The sequence below is a fragment of the Myxine glutinosa genome, chromosome 8 (genome assembly GCF_964187855.1).
Source record: "Myxine glutinosa chromosome 8, kmMyxGlut1.1, whole genome shotgun sequence".
Lineage (NCBI taxonomy): Eukaryota > Metazoa > Chordata > Myxini > Myxiniformes > Myxinidae > Myxine > Myxine glutinosa.
This window is the reverse complement of record NC_136268.1, coordinates 51205869-51226205: the sequence shown is the minus strand read 5'-3', so window position 1 is coordinate 51226205 and position 20337 is coordinate 51205869. Positions and strand designations below refer to the sequence as shown.

At 42.2% G+C, this 20337-nt stretch overlaps 1 protein-coding gene across 7 annotated transcripts in view; it reads left to right on the top strand.

The window, feature by feature from the left end:
* The window catches only part of GBF1 (golgi brefeldin A resistant guanine nucleotide exchange factor 1), a 430048-nt gene that overhangs the window by 329079 nt on the left and 80632 nt on the right, over window positions 1-20337 (top strand). For all 7 annotated transcript variants that reach the window (XM_078783293.1, XM_078783294.1, XM_078783296.1 and 4 more), the window contains 2 exons: window positions 3152-3388; window positions 18008-18101. In XM_078783293.1, coding sequence (XP_078639419.1) covers window positions 3152-3388; window positions 18008-18101 — 331 coding nt within the window. The remainder of the gene's footprint in view (window positions 1-3151; window positions 3389-18007; window positions 18102-20337) is intronic.

Below are 20337 nucleotides of genomic sequence, written 5' to 3'. Positions count from 1 at the left end.
GAGTTAGGGCCAAAAACGATACATAGCAGGATATCTCAAAAAGTTTTGGACGGATTTGGGCGAAACCTGGTGGACAGGTTGTGTGTCTGCCAAGGACAAATATATTAGATTTTGGTGAAGATCAAAATATGGATTTGGATATGAGAATTATTTAATTTTTAAGTGATTCTTCACTTTTGAGTGATAGGGCTAAAACCAGCATATAGCAGGATATCTCAAAAAGTTATGGACGGATTTGGACGAAACTTGGTGGACAGGTTGTGTGTGTGACAAGGAAGAATCGATTCGATTTTGGTGAAGATCAAAATATGGATTTGGATATGAGAAGTATTTAATTTTTAAGTGATTCTTCACCATTGAGTGATCGGGCTAAAACCAACATATAGCAGGATATCTCAAAAAGTTATGGACTGATTTGGACGAAACTTGGTGGACAGGTTGTGTGTGTGACAAGGATTAATTGATTCGATTTTGGTGAAGATCCGGATCCGGATCCGGATCCGGCTAGTAGAATCTTTTAAGTGATTCTTCACCAATGGGAGATAGTGCTAAAAACGATACAAAGCAGGATATCTCAAAAACGTTGTGGACGGATGATTTGTTATTAAATGTGATTCTGTATTATGATTTCCTGGTTTACTCTAGAATACAAAACTTAAACTGTTCACCTGGCGGAGGTATGCCTTCTACTGAGTGCCGTTCTAGTTTTATTTCATTTTAATAATTACATACTTAAATACTGTAGAAAGCAAATCGCCTTCTTATTGCTTCCAATAATCTCCAGTTTTGCAGTACTTGGACATGCTAAATATAGGTGGTGTATAAGACTGCTTCAATGGCGCTAAACTTCCAGAATATTTTTGATTCGACATTTAGAATCATTGTTTTATTTCAATTTAATTACATACTAACACTATGTAGGGTAAGGTGTTCTATGAACTCGCTCGTTAATACAGGTTTCTCTGAATTAATAGTTTTGCTTTGTTTTCTTTTCTTATTGTATTATTATAATTTTAAAAATTGGAAATTGTCATTATTTAGTTTACACTTGACTGAAAATGCTCTATTGTTTAATTCCTGAAACAGTTTCATAATTTATCATTCATTCATTAACTAGATGGTATTCATAGAATACTTACCCTTTGCAGTCAACTTGGTGCAAGCCAACTCTTCTGCTTTTAAGGCTTTTTAAAATTTTAATCCAATATGGCTGCCAGACCACATGACCGATGACATTATAAATTTACATTCTCTAATATTGTTGCGTAGATCATGCTCAAGGAATTTCAAACCGATTGGACTAAGCATTGTACTTGTCGAAATATGACGTCATAATTAAGGCACCAATGACGTCATCGTTAACACCACTTATTCTGCATGCAGAGGTCTTTACAATGAGCCACGTTTCATTCTTTTCCATCGAGTGGTTTCAAAAATATAGAGGTACAACGTTTTTCGTTTTTCCAAGATGGCGCCCATACCACATCACCTATGACGTCATAATTATCAATAAAATTATACAGGTGGAGACGTGCCTATGGTGAAAATTTCGTGTCAATCGGACTAACAGTTGCAGAGAAAAAATATTTCATACTGATCGGATGAAGCTTTGTACTTGTCGAGTTATGATGTCTTAATGAAGGCATCGATGACATCCTCATTACCATATCTTATTCCCCATTGGGAGTACTTGACAATGAGCCATGCTTCAATTTTTTCCATTGAGCCGTTTCGGAGATATACAGTTGCAACGTTTTTTCAAGATGTCGTCCGTACCACGTGACCTATGACGCCATTCATAATTGTGACTAAAAATTCTACAAGCAGAAGCGATCCTATGGTGAAAATTTTGTTGCAATTGGACCAACGGTTGCCGAGAAAATGAATTTTTCAAATGCAGACACGCACGCACGACATACATACATACGGACGGACGCAAACAATCACCTAACCCCGCTTCTCGCTTCACGAGCGCAGGGTAAATAAATATCGATTAAGTGTTGATCATAATATTAAAATAAAAATGGTATGTGTCCACACCATCCTACCAAGGCATAAATATGGAAAATTGGGTAAATTATGGTTAAAAAGATAAATTGTACCAAATGGCATGAGGTGTTTGCAATGTCAATGACATCGCATGAAAGGTTTATTGTGTAACCTTTTATAATCCTGTACGTCTGCCCAGTGCTTGGATTCCAGTTTGTGATTGGTTATAAGCGGGATTCCCTGCCATTCCTGACATATTATGCCCCCTCTATGTTTCAGATTTGGTGATCATTGTTGTGTCATGTGTAATTGTTATTGTACATCATTCAGAACCTGCCCTTTGACTTGAACATTGCGTAAATGGATTTCTTGCTCCACAAAACCTGTTTTCACATTGCAAGGCCGTTGGATAACTCTTTTTGGCATCAGATTATCCATTTCCATGAACTGACCAAAATAATTCCATACTATTACTATTCAGTGAAATTAGTTGTACTGGTACCTACTTTCCTAAAATGCTTCATCACATCAGGGAGGTTTGAAATGAGGACAGAGTCAGGTCTGTTCCATCTAATGGACAGTTTACAGGGTTATCTTGCCTTGTGTGACAATTTTGATGGTCTTGTCGGTGTTGCTTATCGTCTTCTACTTCATCATGATGTTCCCCACAGTTAATTTGGAGAAGGCTGTGACAGTTGAAACTTTCTTGAAGGAGGCGTCTTCACATATCTTATTTCTCATATGAACTTAGACTCCTTTCTCAGACATATTGCTCTGAAACTTAAGAATGAGATGGTTCCTTGTGCTTTTGTAATGTCTCTGTAAATTATATGTCAATGATATTCATGGTTGTCCCATGACATTTGGTTGACTAATGTATTATTTTAATTGTCCGAAGTAACACTGTAACTTTCCGTGATACTTGGTTTCTATAACTGCAAATGTAATATTTTTTTATTTGATTAATTGCAAGATGTTTCTTCTCAAGTTCTAGTTCTAGTAAGTGATTCCGCACAATCGTATTACAGTTGATGCTGCACTTCATTCGGTTTACTGCTGCCTAATTCAAGTTTAACGTGCTCTTATTGTCTCTTATTGTGCATGCGCGGCTTATCACAAGGTATGTCTGAATCTGCATTGGCTGTCACATTTATTTATGCAGGACCGATGAGATAGTAATGCCAGAGGAGCAAATGGGGCTGGTGCGAGAAAACTACGTGTGGAATGTGCTTCTGCACCGTGGTGCATCGGAGGAAGGTGTTTTCTTGCATGTGCCAGCAAGCACCTATGACTTGGACCTGTTTAGCATGAGCTGGGGCCCTACTGTTGCAGCACTCTCTTACGTCTTTGACAAGAGTACAGATGACGCAATCATCCAGAAAATCATAATGGGATTTCGGTGAGAGCCATTTTTAGTTTGCTGAAATAATGTTTCCTTCATTCTTTCAGTGCACATGTTTCCACAACCTATCAATTACAATAATAACAGTTATATTATTATTTCTCCCCATATAGCATGGAGGAAGGCTTATTGCTGTTGTAGGGTTTGTTTGTTGAATTGGTGTCCTCAATTTTAATGGTTTATCAGGGTTTCTTAGACCCCCAGGAGTACTAAACCACCATTTAGAATGATTTTTAAAAATTATTTTCTTCCTGCACTCTCAACATTCCAAATTTCCAAACTGTATCAATTTCCAAGCTGTATCTTGGAACTGGCTGGGACTTTAAGAATGAGATTTTGCATCAACAATGTGAATAGAAAGTACGTGAGTTGACCGAATTGGTTTTGACCTTAGACTAATTTTAGTTATAGACATTTTCACATTTTTCACCATAGCTCAACTAAAAGTCCAATCGGAACGAAATTGCGCTCTTTAGACCACTTCGGGCAATTAGCATTTAAACTTATTTACATCATAACCCCTTGGGTTAAACGTCAAGGTCAAATGTCGGTCGGAATTAAAATAAATAAAATAAAACGTTTTTTTGTTATCGCTCAATTTTGCCAATGCAGAATCTCAAAGACCGCTTGGCTTTCCAAGATGTTTTTGCATCATAATAGTAGATTATCACTGAAGTTGTGCACCTGATATTGATTTGTGACTTTGACCTACTTTTTTAGATTGTGACCTAATTAATAAAAAAACACCTTTTTGAAGCTTGAAAGGCTTGTAGATGGGGACACGTTTTTAAAATTAAATTATATCCCTAAATGTTGAGGCTCAAGGCCATATGGTTGACGGAGAAGAATATAGCCGTCATTGGATCATGGGCCAAGGGTAAGTTCATGGGCCTCTTCCTGGAGATAGTCAAGGAGCCCAGAAGGGTTATTCAAGTGAGAAGCGCCGGAACGTTTGACCTCATGGGCTGATGGGGTCATCCGCCAACATCACAAAAATGCATTGCTGCCGGGTCTGACCTGTGGCTTTCCCCCCGAAATCACTCAATTAGTGACGCCATTACCGAAAAACCTATTTTGCTCAATATCTGGAGAACTATGCATGATAATATCACGAATAAGGTGTCTATATCTATGTTTACATGGTCAATCATTACACTGACACCCGCATTATTGCTAGAAAATGTATAGTTTACCGTGTAAATGTTTAGTTCACCCACTCAGTTAGCAACGCCATTGCGGAAAAACCCATTTTCATTAATATCTGAAAAACAATGCATGATAATATCACAAATAAGGTGTCTATACCCATGTTTTTATGGTGAAATATTACAATGCCAACTCTCGTGCTTGAAAATGTGGAGTTCACCCTGAAAGTTGCCTACTGGAGTCGTACCATCTCTGTCTTTTGTTACAATGTGGAAAATAATGCATTGGTCTCTGTCCCTTTTTGTTATTTACAGATCATGGCAAATGACGCCCCCGTTTGTATAATTTTCAAAGAAAGAGGAGAAAAGAAACATGCCCTGAAGTGTTTCAATTCCAGCAACTGGGAAACAGCCAAAAATGCTGCTAGACGGCAAAAGGCACTTCAAAGTGACAAGTTTTCGAACACCTCGGAAGAGATAAGAACAGCTGAGGGCCCAGAAGGCACATATTACCACTCAGTTTGCCTCAGTCGATTCTGTGCTGTTAAGAGAGGAGCACCTCCAAGCACAGAAACATCTGAACCACCTCAGAAGACCACTCGTTCAAGTTCCGATCATCCTTCTACCAGCACGAGAGGCATCCTTGGACAGGAATGTATTTTTTGTGGACAGAAGAGGAAGAGGAAGTTGTAGAAAAATGAACCCCTCAGCCAATGTTTGACCACAGACGGGAGCAAGGCAATCCTTCTTGCTGCTAAGAAAAAGTGTGATACTAGGATCATTGGACTAGGGGAAGATCTTATTGCAAAGGAAGCCAAATACCATAACAGTTGTCGTCATGACTATGTAAGACTGCATGTGACGGATGAAGAGCAAACGTCGAATCGGAAGATGCACGTTGAAGCCTTCAAAAGCTTGTTGATGTTCCTCGAAAATGAAATCATCAAAAACAAAACTGAAAACTCCCATGTTGGCGTCAGTAATTTTCAATTTGTACAAAGAAGAGTTTCTTGCTCTTGGAGGAACACAGGATGACATTGATAGGTACACTACACAAAGTCTGATATCGAAGATAAAGGAACGATTCCCGGAAATCCTCGTTGACAAACGAGCAAACAAATCTGGAAACCTTGTATTCCACTCATCACTGACGTCTTCTGAGGCATTCCAATGAAAAGATTGAAGAAATCAGGTGTGCTGCAATGGCATTGCGGACAGAAATTCTTGCAATCCCCCAATCAAAGACCCCATCACCCACTTCAGTTCACACCCTGAAGGAAAATTCCCCAAGTATCCCTGATCTGACTCTCCTGTTCTTCCGTACTCCATACTCATCGGTGGGTTGCAATCAGAAATTGGTGTAAATAACTCCAATCGGGATGTGATCGAGAGAAAAGCATGAGCTGGTGCATCGAATGCTGTGTTTAACTGTCCCAGTGGAAGAGTTAGGCCTTGGAAGCATCAAGCCCTTGGGTTCGGGTTGGGAACACTGACAGGATCGAAAACAGTGTTGACCACCCTGAACCGCTTTGGTCATTGTATCAGCTACGATGAAGTGAGGCGGCTCGAGACTGAAATGGCCTACACCTGCTCTGACTTGGAACAGGAAACTCCTGCCGGTCTCCATCTGCGCGATGGATTGGGAACAGGTAATAATAAGTGAAGTGAAGCCCTTCCAGCGGATGGAGTCAGATGCAGCTCATGTGATGGCATTGCGATCTCTAACAGCTGAGGAGGTAGACGTCCAAGCTGTTACATCCTTTGTCTGCATGCTGTATGGCTTCAAAACCTCTGACATTAATGAAGCCAGATACAAGGCATTCATGCGAATGGGTGGTGGTGATGAAAAGGAGCCCTTTGCCAGAATAAAGAAGATAAACTGTGCCTCTCTTCCCCCATGCGCCAAGACACTTGGTAATCATATGAAAAGGGCGCACTATGTGGCAAGAATCTGGAAGAGAGCTGATCAGACAGATCCAACTGGTGGGGCGAGTCCGACAGACAATGGATGGAAGTTGTCTCAAAACTGCTTTGAACCAGACTGGTATCCAGGAAGTTCAGTTCCAGAGTCCCTCACAGGCCCACATGAGGATGACGGGGATGGCGTGGAAGATAATTCAGTAGATGAGGAAGAGTCAGAAAATGCTTGGAGTGAGGACAGTGATGAGAGTGACGAAAGTGATAGAGAAGACTTGTAATGCCAAGAGGACATCAAGTTAATTATGTGAACTGCACATTTGCAAGTTTTCCATATATCGTTGTTCGGTAATGGCGTCGCTTAATGAGCGGGTGGGCTACACATTTACCTGGAAAACTATACATTTTCTAGCAATAATGCGGGTGTTAGTTTAATGATTGACCATGTAAACATAGGTATAGACACCTTATTCGTGATATTATCATGCATAGTTCTCCAGATATTGAGCAAAATAGGTTTTTCGGTAATGGCGTCACTAATTGAGTGATTTCGGGGGGAAAGCCACGTGTCAGACCCGGCAGCAATGCATTTTTGTGATGTCGGTGGATGACCCCATCAGCCCATGAGGTCAAACGTTCCGGCGCTTTTCACTTGAATAAACCTTCTCGGCTCCTGGACAAAGAGGCTTTTTTATTTTATTTTTTTGTATACAGAATCGAGGCTCGTGAAAGAGCTAACATTTATCACACAAACGAATCAAACAGACAAACAAAATATATAAAAAGAGGGAGCGGTAGACAAGATGGGGAGAGAAGGGGAAGCACACAAACAAACACAACATTTGAGAGCAGGGACATCGGGAGATGTGTGGGAGGGAGAGGATTTGGGGGGAGGAGGCGTGGGAAGTGGGGGAGGGGGGGGGGAGGTGGGAGAAGTATAAAACACAAGGACACCAAGGACTTCCAGGAAAGAAGTTGGTATTTCAAAAAAGTGGATTTGGGGTGAAATTAGCGGGGGTAGAAAAGATCAAGGTTTTGGATGGGGGAAGATAAGAGATGGTGGTGAACAGCTGTTTTAAAGACCTGGAGGGAGGAGTGAGATTGAAGAGAGTGAGGGAGTTTGTTCCAGAAGTGGGAGAAAAGAGGAATGAAGGAGTGAAGGTGAGCAGAGAGTCTTGATTTTGGCAGTTTAACCATAAGAGGGTTGCAGGCAGATCTTGTGCGACCTGTAGGAATATTTGGGGGACAGAGCCCAGAGAGAGCTTGGGGGGCAAGGCCGGAGAGGAGTCGGTAGAAGACGGAAAGACCACCAACCTGCCTGCGGTGAGTGAGTGAAAGGTCCTTGGAGTTAGCTTCATCGCGGGAGATTCCAATGATTCTGAACGCTTTGGTTTCAACAGCGTGAAGACGAGCTAGGTGTGAGGCAGGTGCACCAGCCCAGAGGGGAGAGCAGTATTCCATTGAGATGCGGATGAAAGCCTTCTATGTGGTGAGGAGCTTATCTGTGCCAAGGAAGGACTTCGCACGACGGAGGATGCCCAGTCAGCGACTGTCTTTGGAGGCCAGATTTGAAATGTGGTTTTCCCAGGAAAGATCATGGCAGATAGTGAGACCCAAAAGCTTGAGTGACAGAACTTCTTGGAGAGGATTATTCAGAAAGTGGATGGGAGGGTTGTCCAGTCGGTCTTTTCGGAGAGACATCGTAAGAGCGTGAGATTTGTCAGGATTGAAAGACATGTTCCACTTGTTTGCCCTGTCTGTGATTTTGTCCAGGTCTGCAGAGAGTGAGGAGGCTGCAGACTGCCGATCTGAGGGATGAGGAATGGAGCGACAGAGAGTAGAGTCATCAGCAAAGAGATAGAGAGGATTTTCAAGAGAGTCAGAGAGATCATTGATGAAGACCAGAAAAAGCACAGGGCCCAGAACACTGCCTTGGGGAACTCCAGCTTGAACAGGAAGAGGAGATGAGAGAAACCCATTCAGGGCCACACTTTGACTACGACTAGAGAGGAAGTCTGCCAGCCATGCGTGGAGATTTCCATGGATACCAAAGGAGGAGAGTTTGGTGAGCAGAGCGGGGTGCCATAACGTATCGAAGGCACGTGATATGTCAAGGAAGACAGCTCTAATTTCCTGTTTGGCATTGAGGACCTCCATCCATTGCTGAGAAAGCAGAAGCAGCATGTCCAGAGTAGAATGACCTGGTCTGAAACCAAATTGATGATCAGAGATCAAGCCATTGGGGAAGAGGAAAGATTTCATATCCAAAGCAATGATGGATTCCATGACTTTGCCGATAATTGGGAGAAGGCTGACTGGTCTGTTGTTGCTAGGATCTGTTTTTGCACATTTTTTGTGCAAGGCGGTGATGTTGGCTGATTTCCAAGCAGATGTCAGATGACCTTGAGCAAAAGAGGGGGTGAAGAGAACAGAGAGAGGGAGTGAAAGAGCGGAAGAACAGGATTTTAGGATCCGTGGGCTGATGCCATCAGGTCCAGTTGCAGAATCAGAGTCGAGGGTTTACAGAAACTTTTCCACCTTGTCAGGAGGAAAGGACACAGAGTCCAGGAGCAGCTGGGTACGACTGGGTACGGTGGGTACAGAGAGGGATGGGTTTGGGACACAAGATTTAGAGGCAAACACAGAGTTGAGGCATTCAGCTTTTTCACGTGTGGCGTCAGCTGTGTAGCCGTTTGAGGTGAGGGAGGGGATGGAGGGGGAACAAACACCAGAAACAGATTTGACCAGACGCCACCAGGATTTGGAAGAGGGAGACAGATAAGAGAGTTCGATCTTGAGAATGGAGAGATATTGTTTCCTGGCTCTCCTGAGGGTGGACACACACTTGTTTCGGGCTTTGTGAAAGGAAATGAGATTTCCTTCCGTTGGATTTGCTTTCCAGGAGACGAAGGCAAGTTGTTTCTGGGCAACAGCCTCACCACAAGATTCCGTGTACCATGGACGGGAGGAAGGGTATGACAACTGAAGACGAGATGGGATAAATCTGTGCATGAGAGAGAGCAATTTACTTTGGAAGAATTCCCAGGATGAGTTGATGTCAGAGGCGGTAGAGATGGGAGACCAGTCCAGATGATTGATGGCTGCTTGAAGACCGTGCCAGTTGGTCTGAGTGAAATGCCAGACTCGTCAACGCTGAGGCGGCTCTCTGAGAATGGTCAGAGAGATGTCCACTTTAACAAGCACATGATCAGATGAGCCGATTGGAGCAGAAGAAGAGCAGCAGACATTTTCAGGGAACTTAGTCATAACCAAGTCCAGAAGAGAAGATGCTCCGTTGACTGAGATCCGGGTCGGGAAATTGACAGATTGTGTCAGTCCCAGTGAGTCGCAGAAGTCCTTTGCTGAGGAGCCATGGCTGGTGAGAGAGGTACCCACACCCAGCCAACTGGCATAGTGACAATTGAAATCACCACATATGAGGAAGAGAGAGTTGGGATGGGTAGATAGAAGTTGGTCCATATTATCAGACAGCGAGATGTAGATGGAGTCATCGCTGTTTGGTGGACGGTACAACACACATATGAACAAAAGGTGGGAGCGAAGGGGAAGCCGTAGCCAAAGGTATTCCTGGGGTTGAGGTGGAGAGAGGGCAGTGGAGGGCGAGTGAGGAAGAGAGTTTTTTTTATAAAGATAGCAACCCCACCTCCAGGACGAGGCTCAGGTCTATCATACCAGAGGAGGGAGTAACCTGGGAGAGATACCAAGGAATCAGAGACATCATGAGGAGGAAAGTTTCTGTTGAGCAGATCACGTCTGGTTTGTCAGAAGCAACCTGTATGGAGAGATCAGTCAAGTTTGAGCGAAGGCCCCGGATGTTTGAGGTCCATACCGTTAATGAAGAGGAAGGGGGAGCATCGGATACAGAACAGGGAGGGGGAGGGGTAGGGTAAGTAGGGTAAGATGTGGAAGAGGAAGAAGAGGTAGGGAGAGCTGTTGAAGGTGTGTCAGGGATTTCAGAATAGCTTCGAGAAAGGGAAGGTTGGGGCGGACAAATGGTTTGATGGTGATTGGGTGAGGCACATTGAGGTGTTATTTGAGGAGGGGGAAGAGCGAGGCAGAAGGTTGGGGGAGATGAAGATGAAAGTTGGAAGGGGGAAGAAGTGGGGAGGACACTTTGAGGAGGAGGGGTGAGAGGGGAGTCTCGGAGGGGAGAGGCGAGGGAGAGTCTCGGAGGGGAGGGGTGTGGAGGGAGTTTAGGAGGGAAGGGGCAAGGGAGGGGAGATTTGAAAGGGATGGGTGATGGGAAGGATTTGGAGGGGAGGTGCAAGGTGGAAGATTTGAAAGGGATGGGTGATGGGGAAGATTTGGAGGGGAGGGGCAAGGGGGAAGATTTGAAAGAGATGGGTGATGGGGAAGATTTGGAGGGGAGGGGAAAAGGTTTAGATTTGGAGGGGAGGGGTGATGGGGAAGTTTTGGAGGGGAGGGGTGATGGGGAAGTTTTGGAGGGGAGGGGTGATGGGGAAGTTTTGGAGGGGAGGGGTGATGGGGAAGATTTGGAGGGGAGGGGTGAGATTGGATTTTAGAAAGTGTACGATTAATGGAAAGCGAACATTTATTGCAAAATGAGTTTCTTGTGACCTTCGAGTCATAAATACGTTTGAGGACGCTGGAGGAGGGGTGGAGTGCAGGAGAGTTTCGGGAATGTAGAAAAGAGGAACTGTAGGAGATGGAATTTCTTTTTGGAATGAATAGATTTGGTGAGCAAGTCGAAAGCATCCTTTTATAGAAGAAGAAGAAAAAGTTGTTATAATATATGGCAGAATGCAGTACTTCAGGGGAAAGTTTAAACATTTTTAAATTGAGCAGTGAAAACTATCTGGGGAAATGGAAAATGGAAATGGGGGTGAAACACGTGATCGAAGAACGAACGAACAAAGAAGAACAACGAATAAGAACAACGAATAAGAACAGAGAAGGAAATCGTTTCTTTTTTTTTTTGTGTGAGTTGAGATTTTAAACAAGGAAGTATGGGATGAAAAGATTGGGACAAAAAACAGAGAACGAAAGTAATTGCAGCACAATCGACGGACCGCTGAGAGAAAAACAAAGCCTCAAGGTAGGACACGGTAGCCTACTAGGCCTCAAAAGACGCGACACGAATTAACCGACGATTTTGTATACAGGTATGAAAAATTAACACCGAGAATCTTCCTAAGGACACACTATAGGTATACACACCGAACGATAAATACAGTTTCGACAAAAACACAATTGTGAAAACTTACTTACCTTCGAAAGCGTGAGCGCATGGACAGCTTCGAAAAGACGTCAACCTTTGTGATCCTTGGTGATCGCTTACCCTTGGAGGGGAGGCTTACCCTTGGTGATCGCTTTTTGATCACAGATACAGTATGTAATTGCAATTGATAATGTGTTGTGCATTTATGTTGTATTGCTCCAGGAAAGCCAACGTAGAAATGGACATTTTGCTGATGCTGATTGAGATAATGCATCACTATCAACATTAACACAAGGACATGGCAAGGTGTCTCAGCTATGATTACAGGAGACAAATGACATGCTCTCCAGATTAAATTACGCTGACCTTTCTCTTGTGCAATATGGACTGCTTCATGACTGGGGAAAGCTACTGCAGCTATTTTAATGGAAAATGAAATTATTCTGCCTTCTTCATTTTATTTATTATTATTTGGCTTAAATAAAAGGTTTCAATTTTGATAAATGGGCCAAAAGCTTTTGCTTTTTTTTTTAACTGAAAACTTTTTATTCAAATCAATATATAATTAAGGACAAACAAACAGACAGACAGACAGGGATGAAAACATGACAAAATGATTATTACAAAACGGTGAGATAGTTGTCCTTTGAGCAGCTTTTCTGCTGATGATAATTTGCTCTGACAGTTGGTGGTGTGTGACAAATTCCTACTGGTTTGGTGAGAGCAATAGGTGAATATTTTTGAACTGGGTTAAGCAATTGGTTCGTGTCCGGCTGTCTGTAAACGTCAGTTTATGATCAAAGAACAACTTAATTTGAATTGAATGTTGTATTTTTATCACGAGTCAGAACATGAATCGGAAAACAAACCTGCTGTTTAACTGTACTTTGTTTCTCAATTTGTCCCGATCGCACTTGCGCAGAGAGGAGTGAGGTAATATTTTTACTCTGTCTGCTTGTCTGGCAGTCAAACAAATTGAGAATCATTCCAAACAGGAAACTTACTGTTTTTAAGGATGCCATGAACAACAGGCACGAATGACTAATATAACATGTTTAATAGGGTGGTGTAATAGACACTGGGTCAACAGCGGTAAAATCCGGAATTTATTTATTTATACGACCTTCGCAATCTTTATTTTATTTAAAACCAGCAAAAGTACTCGGCGTTGCCAGGTAACAATGAGTCGCTTCCTGATGGGAATATGAATGAGGAGGGGAAGGGAGGAGAGAAGGGAGGGAGAGGAGGGGATGGGAAGGGATGGGGAGGGGGAGGGGGAACGAAGGGGGAGGAGAAAGGCAAGGTAGGGAGGGAAATGGTGAGGAGAAGGGAAGGGAAGGGATTGGGACTGAAAGGGGAGTGAAGTGGGAGGGAGGGTGGGGGGGAGAGAGAGAAAGGAGGGCGGAGAGAATAAGGGAGGGTGTAGGGAGAGAGAAGGAAGGGGGGCGAGGAGTGGGAGGAGCAGGGAGGAGAGAGAGAGAAGGGAAGGAGGGTGGAGCGAAGAAGTCGTGGGTGCGGGAACGGGGACAGTGACTATTTCGCACAAAAATGTTCGACAATGAAAAAAGGGTGCGTAAAAACAAAAAGGCAGCTTTGTCTACTGTAACACCATGGCTTGCAAAAGCAGCCTGAATAGCGTTCACCGAGTGGTGGTTAATCATATTCAAATATACAGTCACGTGAAAAAGTAAGTACACCCCATGTAAAGTTTTGACTTTTTCAACATATTTCAACATACGTCTATTTGATCTTCATTTCAACAATATTGATAGATAAAGGTGATATAATATAACAAATATCATGAAACATTTACATTTTGTAGTGCATTGTATAATTTAAATAAACATAAATGCAAATTTCGCATGTGGAAAAAGTAAGTACACCCTCGGCTCTAATAGGTGGTATTGCCCCCTTTGGCAGAAACAACTTCAAGTAGGCGTTTATTATAACTGTCTACTGGTCTCTGACAGCGACTGGGAGAAATTTTTGCCCACTCCTCCATGCAGAATTCTTTCAGCTGTGCGATGTTTGAGGGGTTTCTTGCATGCACAGCTCGTTTCAAATCTCCCCACAACATCTCGATGGGATTTAGATCTGGGCTTTGACTTGGCCATTCCAGAACCCTCCATTTCTTTCTTTTCAGCCATTCCTTGGTGGATTTACTGGTATGTTTAGGGTCATTGTCATGTTGGAAGGTCCACCTTCAGTTGAGCTTCAACTTTCTGACAGATGGCCTCACATTATCCTCAAGCACCCTCTGGTGCAATGAAGAATTCATAGTGGATTCGATGATGTTGAGCTGCCCAGGCCCTGATGCAGCAAAGCTGCCCCAAACCATAATATTTCCACCACCATGCTTTACAGTTGGTATCAGGTTCTTGTGGTCAAATGCTGTCTTTGGTTTTCGCCAAACATGTCTTCTGGTACTGTGGCCAAATAGCTCTACCTTTGACTCATCTGTCCAGAGCACATTGTTCCAGAAGTGCTGGTCTTTGCCTCGGTGTTCATTGGCAAACGTTAGTCTTGCCCTGATGTTCTTTCTGGACAGCAAAGGTTTCCTCCTGGCACACCTCCCATGTCGATTAAATTTGTGCAGCCTCTTTCTAATGGTAGATTCGTGCACTTTGACATCAACAGTGGCAAGAGCTACCTGTAGGTCCCGTGATGACATTCTGGGGTTCTTCGAGACTTCTTTCAGCATCTTGCGGTCTGCTCTCGGGCTGAACTTGCTAGGGCGGCCTGGCCTGAACAAGTTGGCAGTTGTTTGGAATCTTCTCCACTTGTAGATGATCTTCCGGACAGTCAAATGATTGATTTCAAATTGTTTGGAGATCTTTTTAAATCCCTTCGCAGACTCGTAGGCATCTATAACCTTCTTCCTGAAGGCCTCAGATAGCTCTTTTGATCTAGGCATGGTGACGCTGCACACTTCAACAACAAAGAGCAAACCAAATGAAATGTCTGAGGTTTAAATAAGACAGGTTCCTCCAAGATCCTTTCTGACGACGTTCTCATCATTTGTACCTGAGCTGGTGCACCTGATTCTAATTTTAGGTATTTGAAGTTGTGATAAATGTCGGGGTGTACTTACTTTTTCCACATGCGAAATTTGCATTTATGTTTATTTAAATTATACAATGGACTACAAAATGTAAATGTTTCATGACATTTGTTATATTATATCACCTTTATCTATCAATATTGTTGAAATGAAGATCAAATAGCTGTATGTTGAAAGATGTTGAAAAAGTCAAAACTTTACATGGGGTGTACTTACTTTTTCACGTGACTGTATATGCAATCTGGGTCCATCATCTAGAGGGAATTTTAAAAACAGATCCAGGTGCAGTGGAGCAGTGGGGTATCAAGGAAAATTGACTTTCGGGGCAAGATGTCAAATTGCCACCCCTCATAACTTCCCATAAGTCTTTGAATGGCGTGTGCGTCTGCGTCTGCGTCTGCGTTATCCGTGTCAGGGCTGTAACATTTTTACCCTTTGAGTTTTGTCATCAAATTTTCACCAAAGCTTTATTTTGAGAATATGGAGAAGGCAAATTAATAATTTTGTCAAACGGTTAAAGGTCAGCGTCACATAAAATCATCAATTTTCATGCGATTGACCTGAAATTTTAAGAATTTGCATATTAGATCAATTAATTTGTGGACAGCACAGATGAAGTACACAAAAACAGAAACACAAAGATTTACCTTTAAATAGTCTTCTATAAATGTTAAAACAAAGCAGCAAATCAGCGAAATGTGGAAACTACTGAGAACAGACAAAATGTTGACTTTACATTTGCAATGAAATAGTTTGACATGGCGGACGTTTGATTTGAGTTCCAAACGCGATGTTTGATTTGTTTATTTTTAAAACAAGTATATTTTGTCGGTACATTAATATAACTATCTATTAATACAATGAAAGTGTATCGCACACAAATGTGAGCTCTGTCTACTGTAACACCATGGCTTGCAAAAGCAGCCTGAATAGCATTCACCAAGTGGTAGTTAATCATATTCAAAAATATATGCACTCTGGGTCCATCATCTAGAGGGAATTTTAAAAACAAATCGCAGGTACAGTGGAGTAACACCCTATCCCATGGAAGCATGAATTATGTTAAAAATTATTTTGAAGTTAAATAAAATAACTAACCACAGATGCAGAATTACAGCCTTGCTTAAATAAATGAATATATACACTTCGTTATAAAATCGCTAGATATGGTAAATTTTGCCTTATTTCACTCCAGATTTGTACATTTAGTCTACACTCTACAGCATCCAATCCTCATATCCGAATCCAGATTGTGATGGTATGCTTCAATTATGTAATGATTAATCGATTGTGTTTTCAAGGCAAGGCACGTTTGAGTAGGCCAAAACAAAATGGCAGCTTAAGAACCCAGCGAGGTTCAATGGGCTGACCAAGATGGCGGGCCGCCATATTGGTATACCACCACAGTGGGTTATTTTCTTATGAGCACCTCGTTAATCATCTTCAAAAAGGATGTTATAACACACCCAAACACCCAGTTTTCATTATTGCAATCTGTTGGAGGTCCTGGTGTATGCATGCAAAGTTTGGGGCCGATATGTTTCATGGTTTTGGAGTTATGGAGGAGACAGACGGACGGACACTACCTTTTATTATTATATAGATGAATTATGTACCTGAATACTGTAGAACACAAATCGCCTTATTTACACTTTCAAAACCCTTCCGTTTAGCAGTACTAGGACATGTTAAATGGGGTGGTGTAAAAGGGTGATGTATAAGACTGCTTCAATAGCGCTAAATGATCGATTTTGTTTGATTTTTTTTAACAATCATTAAAATCATTATTTTATTTGTGTTCTATGAACTCTAAAGTTTTTTCTCGTAAAATTAACTGGTAGCTTTTGTGTTTGCAAGACAATTGCAGTGATACAGCATGTTGGGTGTCATGCGAAAAAAAATATATATTAGGCCAAAAAAATATATTAGGCCAAAGAATATATATTTCCGGTGTCTGGTAAGCGCGCATCGATTTTGACCCTGCTTTAATATCAACAATTTCTTTTTTTTAAATTTCCAACGGTACCTACAACAGCGCACGCCATCTATATAATATAGAGCACATCATAAATTATAGAGCACATGAAACATAAACAATGCCGCGCCGCCTCAAGTATTCGCGTGTACTTAAAGCGGCGCCGAGACGAGATAATTGCAATTAAGTGAGCCGTGACGTCACGTTCTCGCCGAAAACGCGATTTTGAGCGTGTGGTGCATGTTGCCGGACCGGCGCGCTATCTCGGGAAATACGGGTCTCTGAGGGTCGCCATTTGCATCTACGTTCGTGCACGGTTCTCCCCTATAAAACTACGTTTAGTTTGTCCAAATCAAACCAGCCGTTCCAACGATATGAGTAGTTTTGTGTGCCGTGCCATCATGAATCCAATCGGCTGGATATTGTCATTTGTTGAAACGAAGACGTTCTTTGTCAGGTTCGTGTGAAGCAACCAGAAGGCCTAGAGAGCTGCGGGTGGTCTCGTTAGTTAGGACTGGATCCTATGTCGTTTGTCATGAAATTGTAAGTGTCTGCGATAATCTGGTGGACTGGGAGAAGAGATCGTGGGAAACCATCGGCATGGATTCAAGCGCCTCCGCGTTGGCCGTTTAGCCCAGCTGTGAATGCGCCGATTTGAACCACACCATACAGCTCATCTGCGCATGCGCGGCTTTGATACACATGCAGCGTGTCATCCTATACACAAAGATTGGTCCAGGGGTGTAGTCATTTGCGCATGCGCGGTTTTTTCAGCATTCAAATGCTTCGGCAATCGCCTGTTAGACCACTTGCGCATGCGCAGTGTTGACACGATCGACGCATTGGAATGTTTGACGGTACGGCGAGGCGATCTCGAGAACGAAATGGCAGTCTATAATATGCTTGAAGAACGTAATGATTTTCAGAATAAATACATTTTAAAATAACTTATTAGCTTGTGTTCATTATTTACAAAAAGGCCGACCTGTCCCATTGGCTTTCTTTAATTTCTCTCTGGACGGCACCACGGCAGATGAGAAGGACCGCAAGACATGAGGACACAAAAAAACAACACCTTTATATGTGCAATCCATGCTTTTCAAAAAAACCAAAAAGAAAAAAAAAAACGCTTCGCCGCATCAATTCTGGAACTTTGGTCTGACCAGAGACCAGCAATATATTTTTTTCAGCCTTATCCAGAAATTTCTTATTCATGCTAATAGTATTTCTGTCATAATAAAATACACTATGACCATTGTGAGGCTTGTGATAATGATCTCATTGATTAGGTGATTAATTACATTCTGTCCAACTACAGGAAGTGTGCGATCATATCGGCTCATTACAACCTCAACGATGTGTTTGACAACTTGATTATCTCGCTGTGCAAGTTTACCATGCTCAACAATGAAGTAAGATATTACCTGTTGTCTGGTGGCCACATCTCAAGTACAAAGAAACATGATGTTGAATTTTATTTCAGATGTTTTTCCAGATGTCAAGCCTGTGCTACACAGCTTCAAATATCTTTCAATTATTGTGAATGTTTAAAATATGCTACAAATTGTGTCAATACGTGAGTATGCACATTTCTCCACGTGTCACATTATGTACAGGATGTTCCAAAAAGACCTGGACAACTTTGCTAATATATTTATTACTACAAATGATACAACGATACCCTTTGTTTTATTAGTCCCCTACTGGTGTACACCGGAGGGGACTATAGGTTTGCACTCCGTCCCTCCGTCCCTCCGTCTGTCAGTCTGTCCGTCTGTCAGTCCAGCACGCAAAGAACAATTTTCCGGACTTTTTTTCTAAACTCTTAATGCTAATGATTTCAAACTTGGTACGTGGTTTCCTCATGATAAGTTACAGATCAAGTTCGAACTTCACGACGTTTCGATCATTTTTGACAAAGTTATGGCACTTTGAACTTTGGTAATTTCCCCAACAGTTTTCTGGACGACAGACTGCCGGTAGGGGACATGTATTGCAGCGCAATACTCAGAATGCTTGTTTGATACAGAAAATCATAAAGTTGTCTTTACTTTCAGGTCTGTTGGGTTAATATAAAATAAAATGGCGAATCCACAGGCGAGATCTCAGTGCATCAAATGGTTCATTGAGACAAGATCCGACATGCAAGTTCAGCATAATTTCCGTGCAAGGTATGGAAGAAATCTGCCATCGCGGACTAGTATCAGAGAGTGGTACAAGAGGTTTAAGGAGACTGGAAATTGTCAGAAACAGAAACGTACCGGCCGACTCTGCACAAGTGCAGCAGACGTTGAACAAGTGGGTGAATTGTTTCAACAAAGTCCCAGAAAATAAATCCAACTTGCATCGAGAGAACTAGGACTACCAACCACCACTGTACACTGGATTTTGCATTAAATTCGGAAACTTTATGCTTTTAAGGTGTAGATTATGCAAGAACTCAAAACAAATTACGGACCCAAAATGCATGGCGTATGCCTTGGAAATGTTCAGTCGCATGAAAAAGGTCATGTTCATAGACGAAGCTTGCTTTAATGTATCATCAAAGGTCAACCAGCACAATGTGAGGATCTGGGCCTCTGAAAACCCCGACGGGGTTATTGAACACATACGCGACAGTCCAAAGGTCAATGTGTGGTGTGGCCTTCTCCATGACAGCTTGGTGGGTCTGTTTTTCTTTGCAGAGGATACAGTGACCTCAATAATTTACATGATCATGTTGGAAGGATTCACCTTCCCACAGATTGCAGACCTGCAACCTGAGATTATTTTTCAACAGGACTACGCTCCCCTTCATTGGGCCTTAATCGTTCAAGCTGTCCGGGTCTTTTTGGAGCACTCTTTACTTCTGCATTTGATTCACTATCTGAGTGATTTTATATGGGTAAATCTTGTCTGTACATATCATCAAACTTTTATTGCTTCGTATTTCAAATGATAGTTATTATTACAATACATCTCGTCTTATTTAAGACTTGCGGAACATACTGAGCAGTTATCTGATTGGCATGCTTGTGTCCTGTTCATAATTTCCATTCACCACTTTCATTCTGTAAGCCCATGATGTGCTTCCTGTCCCAACTTTTTTAGTGCCTTGGGCCTGGTGGTTGTGGGTCTCCTGAAATGAGTCTTCTTCCATGGTTCTTGTCCTGCATGGGAATTGCACTTTTTAATATTATTCATACAGTAACAACTGTTACAACAAACCACCTAAATTGTTTGTAAATTACTGCGAACTGTCTTATATTATGCTTGTTAATATCCACTGTTGTTCTTTGTAAATTATATGTGACCAAACATAACCATGCAACAGGAAAGCAGGAAAAAATACATTGGTACTTGTTACTGAAGGCCTTGAAAGGAGATCGGGATCTTTGCTTTACATCAGGAATAACTTTTTTTTCCTTTTTTGTATACAGAATCGAGGCTCGTGAAAGAGCTAACATTTATCACACAAACAAATCAAACAGACAAACAAAATATATAAAAAGTGGGAGCGGTAGATAAGATGGGGAGAAAAGGGGAAGCACACAAACACAACATTTGAGAGCAGGGACATCGGGAGATGTGTGGGAGGGAGATGGCTTGGGGGGAGGAGGCGTGGGAAGGGGGGGGGGGTGGGAAAACTATAAAACACAAGGACACTGC